General features: G+C 38.3%; 1 protein-coding gene across 42 annotated transcripts in view; it reads right to left on the bottom strand.

Annotated features, from left to right (window-relative positions):
• Positions 1–23,174, bottom strand: part of STAU2 (staufen double-stranded RNA binding protein 2) — a 296,365-nt gene that overhangs the window by 102,372 nt on the left and 170,819 nt on the right. For 18 of the 42 annotated variants that reach the window (XM_044768078.2, XM_044768080.2, XM_044768072.2 and 15 more), the window contains one exon: positions 6,142–6,255. The exons of 21 other annotated variants lie outside the window; for them this stretch is intronic. In XM_044768078.2, the coding sequence (XP_044624013.1) occupies positions 6,142–6,255 (114 nt within the window). Of the gene's footprint in view, positions 1–4,063; positions 5,310–6,141; positions 6,256–23,174 lie in introns of those variants that run through there. 3 more of the 42 variants (XR_011493134.1, XM_070481040.1, XM_044768073.2) reach the window with 3 other exon arrangements.

The raw sequence follows: 23,174 nt of genomic DNA, 5'->3' as shown, positions 1-23,174 counted from the left end.
AACTTCCTGTTATGTGAGATAACAAGGTTCCTTATTATTTCAGCCTGTATGAGTCCAGTTTTCTGTTATTTGTGGACAAAAGCACCCTAGCTGATGCACTCCGTTAGACTGTAATTACCTCAAGGGCAAGGAAGTGCACGTACTATTACGTACGACCATCGAGTACTACAGACGTTCTCTCCATAGTCTACAACCAATCAACAGATTATTGTTGAAAAAGTACGTATTCAGATAATAGGTGTGAAGGCTTTTTCTCTTTTACTTTTAACTTACTATAAACTGTAAGACATTATGGGATAATTACTCAGGCAGAGAGACTTCTAATTAATCAGAATACAAACCTATGAGAGGAATTTAATTAGTCAAAAGTAGAAGAGAATACCTATTAGATTTGTAAATTGTTACACCTAATGGCTGTCCTTGCATTGAGAGGTCTGCCTTGAATTCTAGTCAAAGCACACATACTGGGAACAACTCAGCTTGATTTTACTAATCTGGACCTAAACCCTTAAAGGTGATGCAGCAAAGGAAGCTAATATACAAATGCTACAGTTTATATCTCATAAGTTATTAGAAGAATTAGGCAAAATAATGTACAGAGAGCCTAGCACAATATCTAGTACATGGTAAACACATTATCTATAAATTTGGTTCTTGCATCTTTTCTCTTATAGAATTGTTAACTTTTAAAATTCTAAGTAATGTGTTAAATATGCATAGTCATTTACTCCACATGACAATGATGCTTTGTGTTGGGTAGAAGTCAGAGTGCAGCAATACTAATATACATATGTCACACTTCGTTGACTAGTTTGTGCTTGTTAGGTGGCTGATTTATTAGTTCATTCTTTTATCTATATGAAGCAAGTGAGTTCCAGAGCTAACCGGAACAAACTAAGGGAGGCAGTAATAAAACTATTAATTAGAAATTAAGCTACATCATTTTGACTAATCTCCAGCCGCTTGCCCAGTGCTGGTGAGGTTGGTGAGACTGATAATGCAGGCTGAGCAAGTATGAATAAAAAGAAAATATAAAGACAGGGAAGGAAGTTTATGACTTTGAGGCTGTAACCACAAGGTGACTGATGTAATTAAAAGAGACCCAGAGGAAGAGGCACTCAGTAACATCTAAGAGTGATGAAGACAGACGGAGAAAGGATATCAGACCAGAAGGAGAGAGTAAAGAATAGCATTTCGTGGGGCCAGCCGGGTGGTGCAGCGGTTAAGTTTGCACGTTGCGCTTCGGTGGCCCGGGGTTCAATGGTTTGGATCCCGCATGTGGACATGGCACTGCTTGGCAAAAGCCATGCTGTGGGTAGGCATCCCACATATAAAGTGGAGGAAAATGGGTATGGATGTTAGCTCAGGGCCGGTCTTCCTCAGCAAAAAAGAGGAGGATTGGCAGTAGTTAGCTCAGGGCTAACCTTCCTCAAAAAAGAAAAAAGCAAAAAAAGAGAATAGTATTTCGTAAGATATACCAAGTCCAAAAACTTTTCACACTATTACAAAGGATTTCAATCTAATAACATACACTAGCTAACATAAATTTAATTCCCAAATAGGATACACTGAAAAATATTGAGCAAAACCCTCACTAGGCTCAATCTTAACAAATAAGTGTGTTTTTTACTAAGCGTATGAGGATGAAGTCTCTTCATTGAAACCATGATATGATCTACAAATTTTAAATTTCACAAGATTGGCTTAGCGAGGACTATAAGAAGTTAGTTATTTAGCTTACCACCAGGACTGCTAAGTTAGTCACCTTTGCATGCTCCAGCATCTAGTGCAGTATGCCCCTACAGTTGTTCAGCTAACAAATGTTCACTGAAAAAAAAAATCAGTATCTGGAAATTTAAACTGTGTTTTTACTCCGGACAATTAAACATTCTAAACTAACATGAATTTACAATATCATATTCGCTGTGATGAACAAGGCAAACACCTGTAGAACATTCTCACCCAGACACCATGAGGACCTCCAGGCCAACACCAGCCTGATGACCATCCCCTGCTGGACGAGAATTCAGAGAATTCGCCCCAATGGGGAACAGTGGCCTGGAGACCCCGTCCCTGAAGTCAGATGGGGAGGCTCAGACCCCTCTTTGGAGACTAATAATTATTCTGTGAGGTCTGCAGCAGGCCTCCACTACCCACCGGCATTTGGAGGAACTAACCCAGGCTATTGTTAAATTTAGTGCATTTCCGTGGTGGATCCTACATACGCAGAGAACACAGGGAAAGAAAGGGAATGTCATCCTTCCACACGTCCTTGGGATCAATATCACATGAGTAACTGAGAAAAGAATGAATCTGGATTTTTTTTTAAGTTGGGTTTATTGAGGGATAATCTACATTCGGTAAAGTTACCCCTTTTTAGTGTACAGTTGTGAGTTTGACAAATGTGTACAGTCGTGTTTCTACCACCACAATCGAGACACAGCACATTTCATCACCCTCAAAAATTCCCTCATGACAATTTATGGCCAATCCCCCCAGCCCCTGGCAACCACTGATCTGTTTTCCATCCCCACAGCTTTGCCTTTTCCACAATGTCACACAAATTGAATCCACAGAACGTAGCCTTCTGAGTCTGGTTTCTTTCATCTATTATGATGTAACTGGCAACAGGGTCAGTGAGACTGGGACACAGTGAGCGAAAAGCAGCAGTAGGAATTGAAAACGGAGAGGTGGAGGGCGCCAACTCACGTAAGGACTTGTATGCCATAACAAAAATGCTGGATTTATAGCAGGTGTGGTGGGAAGCCACTGGAAGGTTTTGAGCAGCTGAGTAATGTGATATGATTAACTTAAAAATAATATCGGGTACTGTGTGGAAGATAGACCATAGTGGAACAAAAGCAGAAAAAAGGAAGCCAGGGTGGAGACAACCACAATGGTCTGGGTTAAAAATGATAGAGAGTTAAACTAGAATGACAGCCTTGGAGGTGGTGAAAGTGGTCAGATCAGAGATGAAGGAGAGGAAGAGATGCCGGGACAGGATGTAGTGTGAGAGGAGGAGAGAGCCGGCAAGGATGCTCCAAGGGGCTTGGCTTGAGCAACAAAGTAGACGGTGAGGTCATTTACCAGGAGGGAGAAAAGGAACAGACAGGGGAGGAGGCAGGAGTGCGTTTGGTGGGGGGAGGTGGAGAATTAAGAGTTCCATACATTTGGACGCCATCAGCATACAGATGAGAAAGCATCTCTCCCCTGACCATTTTGCGAATCTGTACTGACCTCTGATAGAGCAATTACACTTCACAGTGCCTGTCCTGTCACCCTGTAACACAGCGAGTGAACGCACTGGATAATACACTGTCTCTACTTCACCGAGTTCCTAGAATTAAATTCTAAAAAATAAGACAAGCTATAAGGTTCAAGGCTAGAGAGCTCCGCCCTTTCTCACCTTCATTTTCTACGCAGATAAGAACAACCAGAGCTTCATAAGAAGAATCACCTCTAAACTTCATATAAATATTTTTCTCAGAATACTTATTCCATTTGTTCAATTGTGTAGGCTCAAGTACATTAAGAACAGAAAACGATTTTTAAACTATCATAACTTTTCTTGCTTTAAAATATTTTCCTGTTTTCTAGTATTTACACATTAATGGGTGAAAAAGCATTCAGCGGTCCATCTTTTCCAACTTACGAGATCAAGTTTACGCTTTTGGTGTGGTGGAGGAGTACCCTTTGCTCAAACAGACCCTCAGCGTGAGGAAGGGCAATGGCAACAACGTAGCAAAGCCAGAGATGCGGAGTAGAGGTCCACTCTGTCTCCTTTCCTCAGGGAGCCCAATTATCCAAGGATAAGGAAGGAGCACTCATCATACCACTATCCCCACTTGGCACCTCTGAGGCCACCAAAGTGGAGTGTTTGATATACAACACTCTACTTTGATCATTTCAGTCATAGCTCCATCCATCCATCCATCCATCCATCCATTTGACCATTATCAAATATTTCCTGAAAGTCTCTTTTTAATCTTAAAATTTCATGCAAATTTGTCATCTGTAATGCAGTTGTATTTGCTTTCATATAAAAATTTCTTTATTTACTTACCATTGAGTAAAGCTGACACTCCAGACAGATGCAGTATAAGACCAGTGTGTACAGTTGTGCAGGTTGTGCACTGCACATCTTGAGTGGGAGGGCTCCATTCACACTGTAGTTATCGTGGATTTGTCTATTACATTTTCTGTTGGACAGCAGTAGAATGCCTTGAGAAAGAAGTGCCTTTTTTTTTCTAACTTGTAAAGGTGCCATGTGGGCTAACAGTAGCCCTGGACTTTGAGTAGCTTGGCACATAGACTGGGCACAAGCCTGAACCAGCCTCATTATTTTACTCACAAAGAAGCCAAGTTCCAAGAGGTGAAGAGACCAGGCACCACAGCTACTTCATGGCAAATCTGGGTCTGATTTCAGTCTCCCCTCCCAGTCCAGTGCTCTTTTATAGAACACACTACCTCTGCTAACAGTGGGTCGTTCTTCTTAGGGGTGTGGGTGGTTGAGGCACCGTTTCATTTCTTTGCTCAGCTTAAGGAGAGACCTTTGCAGGATGGTTATCTCACGCTGCTCTCGTCATTTGTTTCTGCCACGAATGGATAGAGAGATAGATATAGCAGTAGCTAGACTTCCTACTAAATATTCAAAGAAGTGAAGTTCTTCGACTGTAGGTTCTAGGAGAGCGAGAACCATGTCTGAACTTCTCACCACATTTCCGTAGCACCTGGCACGCAGTTAAGTTGTAGTTCACACAGGGATAACTCTTTATATAAGCTGGTGCAGGCACATCTCTCGGATGGCAGCCAGGGCGTACATCAGCGCGAAACCCTGGGAAGCACTGGGGGGGGTCTCTACGCTGCTTTCCAGATCAATACGCTATTAACTGTTTAGTATTGGTTGGCCTCATCCAACCAGGAGCAGGAAGATCAGTTACAGAGCTATAAAACGGGAGCACTGGAATGAATCTTGTAAGTCACCCAACTCAACTCCCTCATTAACGTTCCAGGAAACAGAGTCCCAAAGAGATGACAGATTCCATCCAGCGAAGTGCAGCTAACTTACGCCATGGTTAGTTCCTAAAGTTCAGATTTTATGATCTAGTTGCTCTTTCTTGAACACCACAAGACCTCATCACCAATCAACAAGTGACGGCTGGAGACCCACAATGTCAGAGACGTCCTGAACTAGAGAGGGCTGCCCCTAAGAAGGTTTTCCTAGGCCTGGTTCGAGTTGGACAGTTAATCATGTGTTTGAGAAGATCCATCATTATGCTATGCTCTGTTATCCTCTCCACGCAAGGGCACTACTCAGATTGAGGGAAAAAAGATTAGTCAGGCAAGATCATTAGAAGTCCTCAAATTTACTGGGAAATGGATATGAAAATGAGTTCTGTATGTGAGTGGTTAATTTAGAAAGCATAGCTCGGTAGTCATACTGTAAACTGTGTATGTCTATTTATTTTGACTCCAAACTAGAAATTCTATGTCCTAGATCACTAGTTTAGTCTAATCTGATGATTATTTTAATTGAAAATATTTATTATCTCACAAACAGGATGTATTTTCAAGCTGCTATCTAAACAATCAAAGGAATTTGTTTACTAAGAAACAGTATACTTTTCAGATTTTTAGCTTTATTTCAGAAACAAAACTTTCAAAGTAAAAACAGCACTGGAACTTCATTTTAATAATATCCCAAATTATGGGAGTAAGCTGATGGTTCTGAAAGTTCACACAGCTATTTTACATACCTTCTATAAGACTAAACTCTCTTACAGAACTAAATGAGCCTAGCGAGAGTCCAGTGTCAATTACATTGTTTTGCTGACTTTTCCTCTCATTTTTAATTATTACAAATAATAATAACTTGTAGGGCAATTATTTCTTCCTTGTAAAAGAATTCTATATTTAAATTAATAATGAATTGTAAACTAGAAGTCTAAAGTAAATTAAATCTCCTAAGATATGAGTTTCTCAACAGAAAAGTTTTTGACTTTTCAAAAGTCTAGCAAATGGCGCTAGCGTATAATGTATTAGGGAAAGCAAAGCCGTCTGTGTGCACATAGCTCCCATTTCGATGGTCTCTGATTTCCTAGCTGGGCCATAACGCAGCAAAATGGCAGTGGCATATTATACCTGGTCATGGCTGGCTTCAATGGAGCTTCCAATAGCATGGAAAGTCATCTGCCCAGGGGCTAATGTCAGACAGGTCACACACTCTTTGCCACTTTGTCTATCACAGTAGTGAACCTATAACAGAACACATGCAATCTGCTGAACACCACTTGTAAAAGGGAGCAGGATGCAATAGGTCCTTTTCAAAGGGTCTAGATTTCAAGGAAAATCCAAATAATTTATGCAGAACACACTTCAAATATTTAAAATCTTATCGGGACCTTCCAATATCTATGGAAAACCTATTAATTCCATTTTAAGTACCTTGAAAGTTTTAAAAGAGTTTAGGAAATACTTTACAAAATGTCTTATGTTATTATACCAGTAGAAAAATTCACAACTAAATGCTACATCTATCTTAATGGTCCAGCTTCTCGTAATGTGTAATGCATAAAGGACTCAAAGGTAAGCTAAGTCAAAGTAGACTTGATTCTAAAGCACTTTATCAACTTGAATTTTCTCTCATCTTTGACTTTATGTGTGTGTGTGATTGCCACTTAATCGGTAGTGACACTCTTCTATTTCTACATTATAGTCCCTATAAAAACACTGTTAAATATAGGTGTCACTACATCATGTTATGCTTGAAATTTTGACATTATAATCAAATTGAATTAAACTGAAATGATTTGTAATGTGCAGACCAAAATAAAGTCACTATATTATTTTTCTTTTAAATACAACCCATCATTACTGAACCCTCATGTGAGACACTCCATATCAGAGGTGGGTATACGGGGATAGGGAGATGAGCGAGTCCATCTTTTCACAGGGAAAATTTCCATCCTTCCATTTATCTACTTTCAAAAAAGTTCTCTCAAGCAGTGTTTAATTATAAGCTAATAAAGTAAAAATAGCATTGCTTTTATAATAAATTAATGAAAATATGCGTATAGAATGTGATTCCTCCAATTACACTATAGGCAAAATTGGTTTTATTAGATCTAAGTTGTTCAATTTGTTAAACCATGTATAGATGTAGGGTAAAAGCTTAGGTTGAAATGTTGAATTTGTGAGGAAGAAAATTAAAACACGTATTAGTTCCCTGAGGTTTAATTCGAACTGCTGCATAATATCCACATGCCTTTATTACAGATTATGGTCCACATATATTTTGTCCTGTATAATATAGATCTGACGGAAAATGACAACAATATGGATCCTAGTCTAATGGTTTAATAATTCAACTTTTTTAAACCAGTAGTGTTGTTAAGATTGGCCAACAGTTTCCCTGAAGGTAGAGAAACTTCCTGGAATCTATAAAAAGCAGTTTAGAGTTCAAATCAAGTGAATATAGAAAGGCTTATTTGCACAGTACTTCAAAGATTTTATTGTAAAAATATTTCTTCCAAGTTAGCTTTGGGGAAAAAGATTTGACCACAGTTCCAACTCACTATACTATATCTCCTGAGCAAGTTAAAAGGTCACTCAGTGTCTACGAGTTCAAGACGGTGGATGTGTTGTTTACTATGCATCAGCTAAATATAATGGGGGAAAATGAAACCACATAACAGGTTTACGCAAAAGTCAATAAATGGTGACACTATAATAGCTACAGTTCATAGCCATTTATGGTACAGTTAAAATATTATGTCTGATATAGTGCTATTATAAAACATGCTTTTTAAAATAAAATATAATCACCCTCTGACATCAATTGAAAGTCTATATAAAAGACATGCAACTCTCCTAAATATCCAGATTGATGGTGAACACGCTTATATGTTGGCCAGCTTACTGCAGTTCTATTCTTTCTTCTAGAGAAATGAAAATTACAAAGGACAGAAATAGCACAAAACAATTCCAATCTAAAAAATAGGCTTCAAACTTAATTTCCATCAGTGGCTTGGATACTATTGCTGAAAGATTTAGCTTTTCTCCTAACGGTATACAATTCACTGTGAGTTTGTAACACCCTATAAAATACTGTGCATGCTGCAGACATTCAATGTCCGTGTACATAAATCACTCCTACCTAAAAGATAAACGTAAAGGTCCAAGTTCACACACAGCTCCAAAGGAAATGCCAACACATCCCGTGAACATGACAGAGACCGCTAATTGTCCTCCAGTAATTCTTCCATAGTGATTCTTAGCTGGGCACTGGGATGCTCAGAATAATGATGTTATTTCCCAGGCTCCCTTGGAGCTAGGATTAGGCATACAACTGAGGAGAAGGTAAATGAAAGAATTCTGTGGTGGCTTCCTGTAAACTTTTGAAAAAGATATCAGATGTGTGGCTTTTCCTCTACTTCTTCACCCATTCTGTCACCCTACGGCTTGGAATGTGGACATTACCATCTTTTAAAACATTTTTTTTGGTGGGAAGATTGGCCCTGAGCTAACATCTGTTGCCAATCTTCCTCTTTTTGCTTGAGGAAAACTGTCACTGAGCTAAGATCTGTGCTAATCTTTCTCTATTTCATATGTGGGACACTGCCACAGCAAGGCTTGATGAGCAGTGTGTAGGTCTGTGTCTGGGATCCAAACCCATGAACCCCAGGCCACCAAAATGGAGTGTGCAAACTTAACCACTACTAGGCCACCTGGCTGGGGCACAACCCCACCATTTCCATCTCTGACCCTGAGGACAAGGGCTGAATCTTAGAGATGCTAGAGTGGTGAGTTGGAGGGAACCTGGGTCCCTGAAGACTTCATGGAACAGAACCATTGCACTACCCCTAGACTGCTAAGTTATGGATCTTTAGATGAGAGAATAAACATCTATTTTGTTTAAGTCACTGGGCTTTCTATCACTCACAAAAGAACCTAATCCCAGTGGGATTTTTCCTATTGCCCCAGAATTGACACCAGGACCCAAGCCAACAACAAAAGGAGCTCTAAGGAGCTGTCAACACTTAGGGACAGGCCATATTCCCTTCCCTCACTCCCTTAGTAAGAGTCAGCAGAGCTGGTGTAGCCACAAAGAATATATGGAGGCGCCAGGAAGGGGGAGGCGAATGGGAGGGAACCATCTTGACTGTCAGCCTTATGAGGAATACAGTATTTCCAGTGAGTGGGGCAGCTCTAAGAAAATAGCTGACAGACACAGTGGGAGTACCTACGTGAAAGGGAGACGGACATTTCGTCCCCTGGCAGTAGGCTTGCTGAGAATTGATCTTGTAGGCCTCCTTTGAAAAGAAATCATGACTGAGTCCGAGGCATGTCCCTAGTAGTTTGGAAGCATATGAAAATATAGAGCCTGAGTCTGGAGATATCTAAGAACTTGTTGAAGGAGCCCGAGGCACATACCTGAAAACAAAAAAGGATGAAGAAAGATATGCTCACCCCAGATCTCCATGGCCCTTGGAGGGAATGAAAGAGAATCACAGCAGAAACCAAGAGGCTACTCAGGCCAACCAAAGTGACGCCTACCAACAGAGGGGGTCAGGGGCATGGCCCACTGGCAAAGCTCAAAGGAAACATGGCTGCCCCTCAGGGACAGAGGGAATTGGGAGAAGCTAAACACTGTCTCAAGAAAATCAGATCATCTACATGAAAACCAGCTGTGGATGAAACCAGGCTAAGGGGGCGCCTTCCCCTACCCTTATCCCCCTCCAAGCCCTCCAGCATCAGAGGAGTAAGGCCATGAAACAGAGGTGGAGTGTGGAGGAGACATCTAGAAGCAGGTCCAGCCCCTACCCGACCATCTACAAATATCCCAAGGTGCTGGAGCGAGGAAGAGAAAAAGACATCAGTGTACACGCTCATTCCTCCAAGTGTCTTGAGCCAAAATGACTGGCCTGTAATGGGAGACATGAGCCTGGAGTTTTACACTGAACTGGACTAGATTTTTAAAAACTGAAGGTAACCAGAAAAGTATGGGATTTGCCAAAGATATCATAAAGGAACGTGAATGGGAGATTTGACAGAGCACGGAGGGAAGCGGTGACTGGAGAAATAGACAGTCACTCCATGGAGACTGCCCAATAAACCAGACAAAAACATGTAAAACCTATAGGAAACTGTTGCTTGAGGACACAATTTCAAATTAAACGAAAAGTAATAAATGCAGATAACAGGCCTTAAGAAAGAGTCACACTTTACATGCTTGATCAATCACTCACAAAAACGAGTTTGATATGGCGCTCTTCAGTTACTTATTTTTTTCTTGGACATAAAAACACCAGAGTTCATAAAATTGTGAATTAAAAAAATACATACTGTGTGAATGACATTTTGAAATTCATCCTTCTAAATCTAAAAATGCTTCCTATGATTCAAGGCACCAGCAGAAGTCAGGAATCTTAGAACACTAGGCTCAAATAATTACGGTAATAAAATTTCATTATGTTCTGTAATGCACAAATCTTCAGGGTTGATGGGCAAAATATTTCTGTTATATGAAAGCACTGTTTTTCTACAAATGTGGCCCTAAAAGTTCCAATATACAATGTCATAAGACCTTGATTTTGATTAAAAGAAAAACGAATAAAGATAATTTTAGATTATAAAAGTCACCCTCTATGTTTAAGATTTATTGTTTATAAATCATATCATTTTGCTATCTTTCGTACCCTAAAACGTAAGCAACTGATCTTGATTTTTATAATGTTGTAACACTTGTTCTGGATTTATAACACCGTCAACTACTACAAATTGACATTTTATTTCTCATGGACTTACAAAAATTATTCTACTAAAAGATGGGTCAGAAATTTCAATATATGTAAATTAAACAATGTGGCTTCCTTTGAAACTTGCAAATCTATAATTTTTATTTTAAAATAACTTTGCTAGTTTGATTTGCAATCACATAAACCCAGATGAGATGCCATAATGGTACATTCTGATACTGATTGTGCCAGTCTAGAGATTTCTTTTTCCCCGAAGGGAGAGACACAAATCACTTGAACTATTCACATAATTTAAGAAATAAAGAAAAATACTATAAGCTTTAGAATAATTTATGTAAAAAGCTAGGTATGTGAATTTTTTCACGCCCATTTGAAAATATAAGGGGCTATCCAAGTGAAAACTTAAATTCCCTACCCCCCACCTCTGAAAAACGTGAATCAGACCGTTTCCTGCAGGGCTGAAGTTCCTTGATGTAGGATACTAAATATTTTACTAATCTCAGCAGAGAACTGGTTAATGGCTTTTCTGTCAGATGTTTTTAATGGCTACCCCCGGGGGACAAAAATGAGGAGGGTGTGAAAAGGATCCACGTCTGAATGTTAGAGCACGAAGGAAAGATAAAGGCTGCACATTCACATGCGACGCCTGACACAATGGCTGTGTCAGGAAAGCACGCTGGATTGGCACACTCGGGTTCACGGAGCGGGGTGTCTACGCCGCAGCAGCGGGCACAGATCCCACTGCAGCTCCTGCACAGAAGCCCTGCATGGGGGCAAGACAGTGAGGAGCTCCAGAGAGGCAGTTTGGCATCAGATCTCAGGCTACTCAAAACAGGCTCAATTCTGGCAGATTCTGCACACGAACTGCTCAAAAGACCTAAGCTTTACTAACACACGAAACAGCATGTTCTGGGCAAAGCACGAAACAACATTCCTTGACAAATATTGCTATAATAAGTAGATTAAGTTGGTATTAAACATTTCTTAACTACTTTTTTAGATCACTTGATGACATGCAAATCATTTTATTTGGGTCAACTATAGTCAGTAGTACAAATCTACATTACTGCTATTTATAACTAATGACTTTATAAGTAATAAATAAAATTAGTTTCTCCACAAAAAGCACTTAGAACAAGGCCTAATCCATGGTTAGCATTAAAATAAATACTAGGTATTCTTCTTATTACTATTATAATACATTCCATAATAATGTAATAAAAGATATGACAAGATGTATAATTATTAAGAATAATATTACATTAGGATAATGTCTGTCACTGACTTTCTCTAAAGCTTTTTCCCCAATCCTTTTCATAACTAAAGTGAAGTCCTTTGTAACTAAAATGTAAACATATATTTAACATGCTCAGTCATGTACAAGTGTTTTAGTTGTATGAGAAATCTGTTTCACTCTGCATGCAAGATGCTTGTCACATTAATGCCTCTGAAGGGATAAGTGAATGAGTGAAATCACATTATACAGACTGAGACAACTTATAATTATCTTTTCTTTCTTTTAGAAATTCTATGCTTGGGATAAGCTTTGAAAATTACACGCCTATATTTGGCGTACAAAATCCAGCAGTGACGTACAGATTTATTCCTGGTATAAGTCACAGATAAAAACTGTCCACCAAATGCAACAACAGATGTGCTGTCAGTATTGTTATGGGAAATAATTGCATTACTTTAAGTGATGACTGTGTCCATGACAGAAATCCTAAATTTTTGCTCTTTGCTTTTCAATTTCCATTGACTATGCCAGTAAATTATACACACACACACACACACACACACACACACACACAGTTATTTTAGTTTCAGTCAATTTCATACCTACCAGAAAAGGAGCTTTCTCATTTTGTAGGACGTACTCATGTTTTGATATACACACACGTATCCGTTTAGATATGTAAAACAAGCCACATTAAAATCTACAGGGCTTTGCAAAGAAATAATTTTTTAGTACAGAACACTTTTTCCAAAGTCAAAGGAAAATTACAGGTATCCAGGCACTCAGTACACCACTGAAGTTAAACTAATGCAAAATCTTTTCCCAAGAGGGTCACACAACTCTGCTACTCTTCATGTATTAGAATTCTATTGTAGTAACTATCACTTTAATAAATGGGTATCAAAGACAAGATCTTACAAATCTTTTCACTATATACTATATTATACTATACTAATTCGTAGCAGCATTGAATTATTTTTTCTTTTACAAAAATATTGGAATATGCTGCTTTCTACTCAGGAATTATAAGTTTTAGAAACATACTATGTTTGTATTTAAAATACAATTACATTCATGATGAAAAGACCACTTGTGATTTCTGCTTCCAGACAAGATAGAATAGATTTATTTTTCCCCATTCTTCCTGCATAAAACAAACATAAGAGGACTCAGAAAGGTGGAGAGAAAGAGGAAAACCAGCTAGGGATTTCAAGACCCAAGAAACAACACAGTGGAGAACTGTCAGGTTTTCTTTTTGTCTTAAATATTTTGGACTGGGTGCCGGAGAAGCCAGCAACCTGGAAATGCCAATGGGTATAGGAAAAAAAAAAAAAAAAGCCTCAAGAAAGCCTGCTCTCTCTAACCAAAGGACCAGAAAAGGAATTACTTAGCAAGATAAAAAACATTTAGACAATAACTGCTCTACTCCAGCCAAACAATCATGGAATAAACGGCAAAGCCACTCCCACCTCCACATCCCCATCAACAAAGGCCAGTTAGGAAGCCTAGACTTCCACCCTTGCCTGAATGAAATAAGGTGACCCAATTCTCCAATTGGGGTGATGACAAAGAAGGCTGAATGGGGAGTCAGGACCCCTGCTGGATTCCTAGGCATCTGGTGATGGTAGGTACCTACCCCTTCTCACTGGGGTGATGTCAGGAGAGGTACCGTGGAGGGTCAGGACTATCACCACCATCCAGCTATAACAAGTCCCCCTCTCACCAGGGGGGTCAACAGAGGCCAAGTGGAGAAAGGGAACCTCCACCCAGACCCAGTACTAATGAGGCAGCACCCCTATACCCTAGCTGGCACGATGTCAGAGGCGGCTTACTAAAACAGAAGGTTTAAATTAGAGACTTCTTAGACCTAAAATGTCCAGATAAAACAGAAAATCATTCACTATATCAAGAACTAGGATAATCTCAACTTGAATGACAAAAGACAACCATGAGATGCCAACACCAAGATAACACAGATGTTAGACTTATCTGACAAGTGTTTTAAAATAACCATTGTAAAAATGCTTCAAAAAGCAACTACACATACACTTGAAACAAATAAAAAAATACAGTCTCACCAAAGACACAGAAGATATAAGAAGAGCCAAATAGGAATTTTAGAACTGAAAAATACAATAACCAAAATAAAAAACTCAATGAATGTGCTTAAGAGCAGAATGGAGAGAACAGAGGAGAGAATCATTTGAAGCAAAAATTATAACACTATCAGATGTGGACCTTAATGTATGTAGAGGAAATATTTAAGACAATTATATTATAAACAGAATAGCATATAGGGCACTGAGAAGGGTACATCACTTCTGTGATATACTTACCAAAAATGCACAACCTCAATCGAAACATGAGAAAATATCAGAAAAACCCAAAGTCAAGAACATTCTGAAAATAGGTAATCAATATTATTCAAAAGTGTCAAGATCATGAAGGACTAAGGAAATGTTACTTGATTGCAAGAGATATGACATCTAAATGCAATGTGGGATCCTAGACAGGATCCTGGACCAGAAAAAGCATATTAGTAGGAAAACTGACAAAATTTGAGTAAGATCGGTAGATTGTAATATTGTCATGAGTTGCTTAATGACAAGGATAAATTCTGAGGAAGGCATTGTTAGGCGATTTCATTGTTGTGTGAACATCATCGAGGTTACTACAAACCTAGATGGTGTTGTCTACTGGGCTCCTAGGCTATCTGGTAACAATCCTATGGGACCACTGCTGCATATTCAGTTGGTCGTTGACTGAAATGTCGTTACGTGGTGCATGACCATAGTATTATATCATCCTCAATTTCCTGGTACTGGCGATTAATGCTATCGTTATATAATTGTTAACAGCAAACTCCATACTACTTTTCTCTAAGTCCAAAATTGCTTTTTAAAGGTCACTTATAATAGGAAAGAAAACCTTTAGTGCTTCAAAATAAAGGCAACTTGAAAGAAGCTGAGAGCCTATTAGAACATATTATAAATTTTTCTACACTATAACAGATTTTTATACTAAAAGAATCTTCAAACACAAGAGAAGGGAATCAGTGGAGACTCAATTTCCTCTTAATTAAGAAAATAAAGTCAATGGCAATGTGGTACTTTCTACTTCTGATATGGAAAAGGAAAAGGATGCAGAAAAAAAATTTCTGGCATAAAAGCGTGGAAAATTACAATATCCAAAGCATCACAAGAAAGAGGAGTTAAAGGTTTCTTCTTAAGTAAGAGTTTTAGAGAGAAAAAAATTATAATATAGGCCAACGCACGAGAAGCCTAGCAATGGGGACCAAGAAATTTGAACCAAGGAACATCAATAATTGCTACTTGATTGCAAAAAGTAAGAAGTAAGGTTCTGCCTAAACTACAAATCCAAATTGGCAGCAAACACCACCTATGACAGATTATTTTTTAACTATTTCTGTTGTTACTCTTGCAAAGTATTACTATCACTACCTCAACTTTCTCCCCTATCATTCACTTCATTACAAATCACCACCAAAACTACTCTAACAGGGAGCAGTAACCACCTAAATGCCAATTCTGTTAGGTTCTTCTTTGCAACATTTGACAGAGAAGCTGATGGAGAATCTGGAGATTACTATCCCAGAAGCCAAGAGAAGAAACAGTTCAAGATGAGAGACAAAGTTTGGAGTCTGAATCCAGCCAGATTAACTGCCTCAGAAAACAAAACTCAAAACTTTGCTGGGGGCCGGCTCCGTGGCGGAGTGGTTAAGTTCGCGCGCTCCGCTGCAGCGGCCCAGGGTCCGGATCCTGGGCGCGGACATGGCACCACTCATCAGGCCACATTGAGGCAGCGTCCCACATGCCACAACTAGAAGGACCTGCAACTAAAATATACAACCATGTACGGGGGGTTTGGGGAGATAAAGCAGAAAAAAAAAAAAAGAAGATTGGCAACAGTTGTTAGCTAAGGTGCCAATCTTTAAAATAAAAAAAATAAAAAAACTCTGCAGAGGAGTGTAACAGAATCCAGTCTCTACAAGGTATCATTCACAATAGTTAGGATGCATTCCAAAACTACTTGACCCAGAATAAAGAGAAAAAGGTGACTCATAACCACATGAAAAGGCAATCAATAAAGACAAAATCCAATATATCTCATGTTGAAATGAGCAGAAAAGGTGTTTAAAGAACCCTGTTATAACTACTCTCAAGGATATAAAAGAAAATATGTCCATAATGAATGAATGGACAGGAAATCTCAGCAGAGAAACAAACTTTAAGAAGAACAATATGGAAATTCTAGAAATGAAAATACAATATCCAAAGTAAAAAAAAAAGTCACCGGATGAAGGAGACATGGGAAAGAGTTAGTAAACTTATTGATCAATAGAAATAGTACAATCTGAAGTTCAGAGAAAAAAATGTTTGGAAAAAAGCCCCAGCAATCTGGGAAAATATAAAAAATGCATGTAAATGGAGTTCCAAAAGAAGAGAGAGGGCCCTAACCAATGACAAGTGTCCTTATAGCTTTCCCCATATTTTTAATTTTTTTTTTAAGAAGGATGTCAAGATTATCAGTTATTAATTAATTAATTAATGGGTCAATTCAGTGGTATTTAAAAACAATTGGTTTAGGTCTAGTTTCTGGTAATGGAAGAACAAATTCACTGGACAAAGTCTCTTGCAGATAACAATATATAACATAGATGAAATAAAAGAAAAATATCTGAAGACACTGGAATGTGATCAAAAGCAGGCAGACACCAGGGTAGTTTTTCCTTGAAACCCTAAAACTATATGGAGTAAGAATTGTGAGTTCATGGCTTTTTTTTTTTTTTTTTTTGCCTGAGGGCATTCTCCACTTCCTCTAGTTCTGTTGGTGGAAAACTGCAGCCGTACCAGCTGGAGGTGGCAGAGGAAAGAGTTTAGGGGTGGCAGATGAGTTGAACACTGAGGGAAGAAATCCTAGAAGTGAGGTAGCTGCAGAAGTGGAGTACTAAATCTGAACAGAAACTCTACCCAGATTCCTGGCTGCCTACTACGCTTTACACGTACAGGGAAGACTCCGGAGGGTCTGATGTAAAAGTATGCAGAAACCAGCGAGGAATCTGTTAAGATCTGAAAGTCCTCTACTTTTTCAATTGGGTGCACTCCCTAAAGTGCACACAGCTCAAGTGAGAGAAAGCTAAAGCTTTACTGGCCTGAAGAGAAACGGGTAGAAAATTTTTTTGAAAAAAAGTGGCCAAAAACTTTTCAAAACTGGTGAAAAATATTAACTTATCATTCTCAGAAGCTAAATGAATCCCGAGCAGGATTAACTACAATCCTAGACATAGCATAGACAAATTGGTGAAACCAAAGATAAACAGAATATCTTCACAGCAGCTAGAGTAGAACAACAATTTACACACACGGTGCAGAAACAGCTGGCTACACTACGGGAAAAATGAACTTCAATCCTCACCCCTACCTCACACAAAAATTAACCTTAAGTGGATCTTAGCATTAAACATAAAAGTAGAAACCATAAAAAGTCTAGAAAAAAAATAAGTGAAAATCTGTGCAACCTTGGGGTTTTCTTAGGACCAAAAAGGCACAAATCCTACAGAAAAAATGGAAAATTGAACTTCATGAAAATTGAAAACTTATTTTCAACTTTTCCACAGGTGCCTTTAAGATAATGAAAAGATAAGTCACAGGCAGGGCGATAACATTTGGAATACAAAGGATTTGTACCCAGACTACATAAAGAACCCTTATAACTCAAATAAGGAAAAAAATCCCAAACGGAAACAGGGCAAAAAATGTAGGCATTTCACAAAGATATATAATTGGCCAATAAGCACATGAAAAGAAGTCATATAGTTGATCATCAGTAAAATACAAATGAAAATATCAATGAGTCACTGCATCCTTCAGAGAATGAGACTGATCGTATCAATGTATGGAACCCTCATATATTACTGGTAGGAATGTAATATGATACAATACATTGAAAACAATCTGACAGTTTCTTATAAATTTGTACATACACTTACCATGTGACCCAGTAATTCCACTCTGAGGTGTTTTTCCAAGAGAATTGGAAACATGTCTGCACAAAATCTTGTACATGAATGTTCATAAACAGCTTTATTCATAATAGCCCCAAACTGAAAACAACTCAAATGTTCATCAACAGGTAAACTGATAAACAATTTGTGGTATACATCTATACAATGGACTACTACTTGGCAATAAAAAGGAAAAAACTACTGATACACACAACATGGACGAATCTCAAAAACATTACAGTGAGTGAAAGAAGCCAGACACGAAACTGTGCATGCTGTGTGATTCCATTTTTATGAAATTCCTGAAAAGGCAAAACTAATCTTTTGTGACAAAAAGGATATCCTAGTTGCCTAGAACTATGGGGAGGTGAGGAAAACAGGCTGCAAAGAGGCACCAGGGAATTTTTTACAGTAATGGAAATATTCCCATCTTGACTGTGGTGGTGGTTACATGGTTGTACGCATTTTTCAAAACTCACCAAACTGTATAACTAAAATGGGTGTGTTTTATTGTATGTAAATTATATCACAGTAAGGTTGACTAAAACATTTTAACAGTGTAGTTATCTGACACAACAGTTGGAGACACTAAGTCATTGCTCATACTTCTGATGAATAATCATAATTAATCTCACAATTAATTTCCAAGCAATTGTAATCTTAGGATATTAACACAATTTGAATTTATCAGATGTGTCCAGATGTGATTGCCTGCCCTTCCACCTGCCCCTTCCACTCCACATCCCACCCCCCACACTCCCATTCTAATGTTAGCTCCACGAGGGGAGACACCTTGACTGTAATATATGCTATATCCTCAGTGCCAAGAAGTGTATCTGGCCAGTGGCAGGTGCTCAATATATTTCAGCTGAATTAATGAATCCCTCAGCTTGTTTGTACTGGTCAGGAATATCTCCTAGGCCTTTGCCCATTTCCCCTGGTCAATCTTAATATTTCTACAGCTTCCATTACATCTATACACTGATGACTCTCCAATCTGTGTGTCCTATCGTCTTTTGCTGACCACCAGACCCATTTACAGCTGCCTACTGGACAACTCCATTTGAAAGTCCCACAGGCAAGTCATATTCCACATGTTCAAAATGGAACTCCACTTGCTCTATGTTTACCCATCTCGTCCATACTAAAAATAAAAACTTGCTAAAACATGTCATATTCGTGTTACCTTCCTTCTTTACTCCACTCTTAAATTCTTGAAAGAATAGTCTATTTATCCTCAAATAGTCTCTATTTACTCTTCTATACGTTTAAATCTAGCTTCCACCCTGACCAGACCAGCGAAAGCACCCTCACACTCAGGACAGGACATCATTTACTTCTCTCAACTCTACCTTCGCCCCACTCCTCTATGCCCACTAGCTCTGCCTGAATTCAATCTTCATTTTTTCTCTCCTGGATTTGTGCAAAACCACTCTAATTAGTCTTTCTGCTAGAAATCTCTTTTTTTGTCTAGTTCATCCTTATAGAATTATCTTTCTAAAATACAAAACGAACATTACTACCCTTTTAAAAATGCGAGTGGTCTCTGCCTAATAGCTAAAATTCAAACTCCCAGCAACACACACACATCTTTTCAGCCTCCCTGCCTGCTACTTCCACTTTGAACTCTAAGCATTTTCTAAAACACCTTTTATGTCCTTAGTACTTAGCTTCTTCTGCCTGCAATTCCTTTTCTTCTTAACCACCTTCAAATTCTATCTCCTCTTTAACACTTACTTCACATGTCCCCTCTGCTATGAATTCTTCCGTAATTCACTCAGTCAGAGCTGTTCATTCCCATTCATGATTCTTAACATAGCTAACCACACCTCAAGTGACCACTTAGCATATTACACTTACTATGACACTTATTATATGGGGCAGGCATTACATACATTATTTCATACAAGATGCTGCAAATCTTTAATTATTTTTATCAAACTGCCATGTAATGTTCAAACACTGACCCCTGGAGATAGAACTAAATTGTGGTAGTGGTCAATCTTCTGTTATATTGGTTTTATTTACCTGTCTGTCTGTCCCCAACTTGACCATAACTCCTCCTTGCTCAGTGGTTGGCATGCTGCCTAGCATGTGTAGGTACTTATTAAGTATTTGCCCAGAGTGAATAAACAAATGTTCCATTTCCTGCTGTTCAACTAAGTCAATTCCAGTATTCAACGGGATGACATTCTACAGCCAGACTAAATTCATATTCATCTAATTCTTCACATATATACTGAAATTAATGAAAACTATTCTTAATATACTATCAACTATTTTTATCTTAGTAAGTTTTTCAAGCTGTGAATTTTGTATCATTTTCCAACAGCAGTCCCTGTTTTCTCAAAAGTTCCATTTTAAGACTTGACTCTGGACTTTTCTTACACTTAAAAAATGACAATACTATAGATAAAAATATTCTGTAAGTTTTTCAAATATCCTTTATCTCTGACAGTTAAGCTTGCTTTTTGATGTGACCATGTTAAGATGGCAGAACCTTCCAGAAGCCAAAATCTGTCAGGGTTTAACATTAATAACTCCATATGGGAAAATAAATAAATTGCATTACTAATAGTTCATTTCACTCATGTAGTCCGTCAAACGTATATTTACACAATAAAATTTTATCTTAGAATAAAATCTAAAGTTCCTTCCAGCTCAAAAGAGTCAGAATTCTTAAATGACTTAGACTCGGTTGTGTGTATAGTTGAAGGTACAAACAAATGTATTGATGAAATCTATGTCTAAACCAAAACAATACCCAGAAGACCATGGACCACTACCACAAACTAGTTCTCCTTACAGGGATCCAGCTTCAAACACTACGCAATCATGGGCCACATAACCACATTTCAGTCAAGGATAGACCGCATATCCAACAGTGGTCCCATAAGATTAGTATCCTATAGCCTAGCTGTGTAGGGGCTATACCATCTAGGTTTATGTAAGTACACTCTATGATGCTCCCACAATGATGAAATCGTCTAATGACAGATTTCTCAGAATGTACCCCCTTCATTAAGCAACACATGACTATACTTTGATTTAAAATAAAGATTTGTAAGCAAAAAGCAAAAATGTACCAGGCACTTCTGTTTGCATCATAAAATAATGTATATAATGGTGTACTTCACTATCAGATATATATCAAGTCAGTCAATAAATGTCAGTTTCATGTCGTTGTTTGCCCATATATCTTCTAAATGAAGTATGACCCTGGTATGTTAGAGTTTTCTCCAGTCAGGGTACAGAAATCCTTTACAAGGAGCATTCTGCATATTGTTCTCTTTCTCAAGTTGCTCTGAGTAAGAAGAGAACAATACATAGGAAACTTTAGCCATTGTCGTTCATGAAAAAAAATCATAGACACAGCTGAATGTTGGGGGAAGGGAAACAGATAATTTCCACATAACTTAGAATGAGCATAGGTCTATAGATACTAGTGTGACATGAAGGCACCTGATGGGTACTACAATTAAATTTACGTCACTAAATAAAAATCACATCCCTGCCAACCTTTTCTAACAAAAGGAAATGTAATTCACCTTTAGATGAAAAACAATTTCTTTTTCTTCACATTAACGAAGAGCTAATTACTTATTGATTTTCAAATAATTCCAAATAGAATTCTCATGGTGAGTTGAAATCTCTTCTGATACAAAGAGAAAAAGCTACAGATATTTCTACACGGAGAGAAAACATAATGACAGCCATTTCTTTCTGCACCACAGTGACTCATTTCAGATCCACATCAAAGTCACTGTGTTAGGAACAGCTCTTTCCATGTTTGTTTATTAGTTTTTCTTTGGAATATCTTCTGTCTTACTACATATGTATTGGTGCACTAAGGCTCAAGATGAGTGTCTCTGTCCCTCCGAGTTCCAGAGTTACACTCTGCACTGATTTAGGTTGGAGTTAGTTATGAATAGTTTATGCAGTAAAAACAGACTGTTTCACCCAAGGCCTGCTTGATTCTTACCTGTATTACACGTCACAGTACATTTTTATATGCATCAGGGTTTCCTTCTTCGAATGTAGTATTTTTCTCTACAGAGTTGGAAATTTCAGCAAAATGAGTTGATCTGTAATTCCACTGGTTTTTATGGAAGGACAGTTACATGATATGTAGTTCGCATACCCTCGGGAGTTTGGCCAAGTCTAACAAGGTCTAAAGATATCACAGACAGTAAGTCAGTTTCCATGAACTTGGGCTGCCCATCTGAAGAACAAACCTGAGTTTTAGGGTCACCATAGGAAGACCAAGCCTTCAGGAGAGTTCAAATACTAACCCAATCCCACCAAGGTCTTCGGAAAGTTGTAGAGACCAAATCCAAGAGGGAGTTTTAAGGAGCGACTGTGTATCAGAGCAGAATCTGTTGACCCCACGTCAAACTCACAAATGTGTTTTGCTCATTGTACTCTGAGTAATTTCTCATTACTTTATACAACCATTTGTGTAACAGCAAAATGAAAATTTGGGCTCAGACGTGACATGGTAAGTATGTTTCAAGGACAAATTAAAAATGAGGGAAATACTACTCACCACTAGCTTTTCTATCATCTATTGATACGGCTTGTGGTTTTCTGAATTGACTGACTGATATTATAGCTTATGATATTAAATCATCTTGACATTCTTGTATAAACATACTTGAAGATGATAATTTGTTAATAAACCATTAATGTTAATTTTTAAAAATGGGGGGGAACATTTCTAAGTAGGGGAGTATATGTATGATTTCTTTCTCCATATTTTCCTATTAGAAATGTACAGTTTTACTTATACAGTCATGTGTCGCTTAACAACAGGGACACATTCTAAGAAATGCGTCATTAGAAGACTTTACTGCTGCGCAAACCCTCAGAGTGCACTTACACAAACCTAGATGGTACAGCCTACTACACACCTAGGCTGTGTGGTACTAATCCTATGGCACCGCCATGGTAGATGTAGTCTATAGTTGACCGAAAAGTTATTATGCGGCACATGACTATAGAGGTCTTTGAAAAGCATGGATCACTCATTCTTTAAAAGAAAGAAAAAAAGCTGCAAATAGCTACTGTGATGATCGATATAGGGATTACAAAAAGTGAGGTATAGGGAAGATAAGAAAAAAGAGACAGGAGAAAGGTTGATTCTCAGATTGGCCAG

Source organism: Equus asinus, chromosome 12 (genome assembly GCF_041296235.1).
Source record: "Equus asinus isolate D_3611 breed Donkey chromosome 12, EquAss-T2T_v2, whole genome shotgun sequence".
Classification (NCBI taxonomy): domain Eukaryota; kingdom Metazoa; phylum Chordata; class Mammalia; order Perissodactyla; family Equidae; genus Equus; species Equus asinus.
Note: the sequence above shows the minus strand (reverse complement) of the source record. Positions and strands in the feature narration are given on the sequence as shown.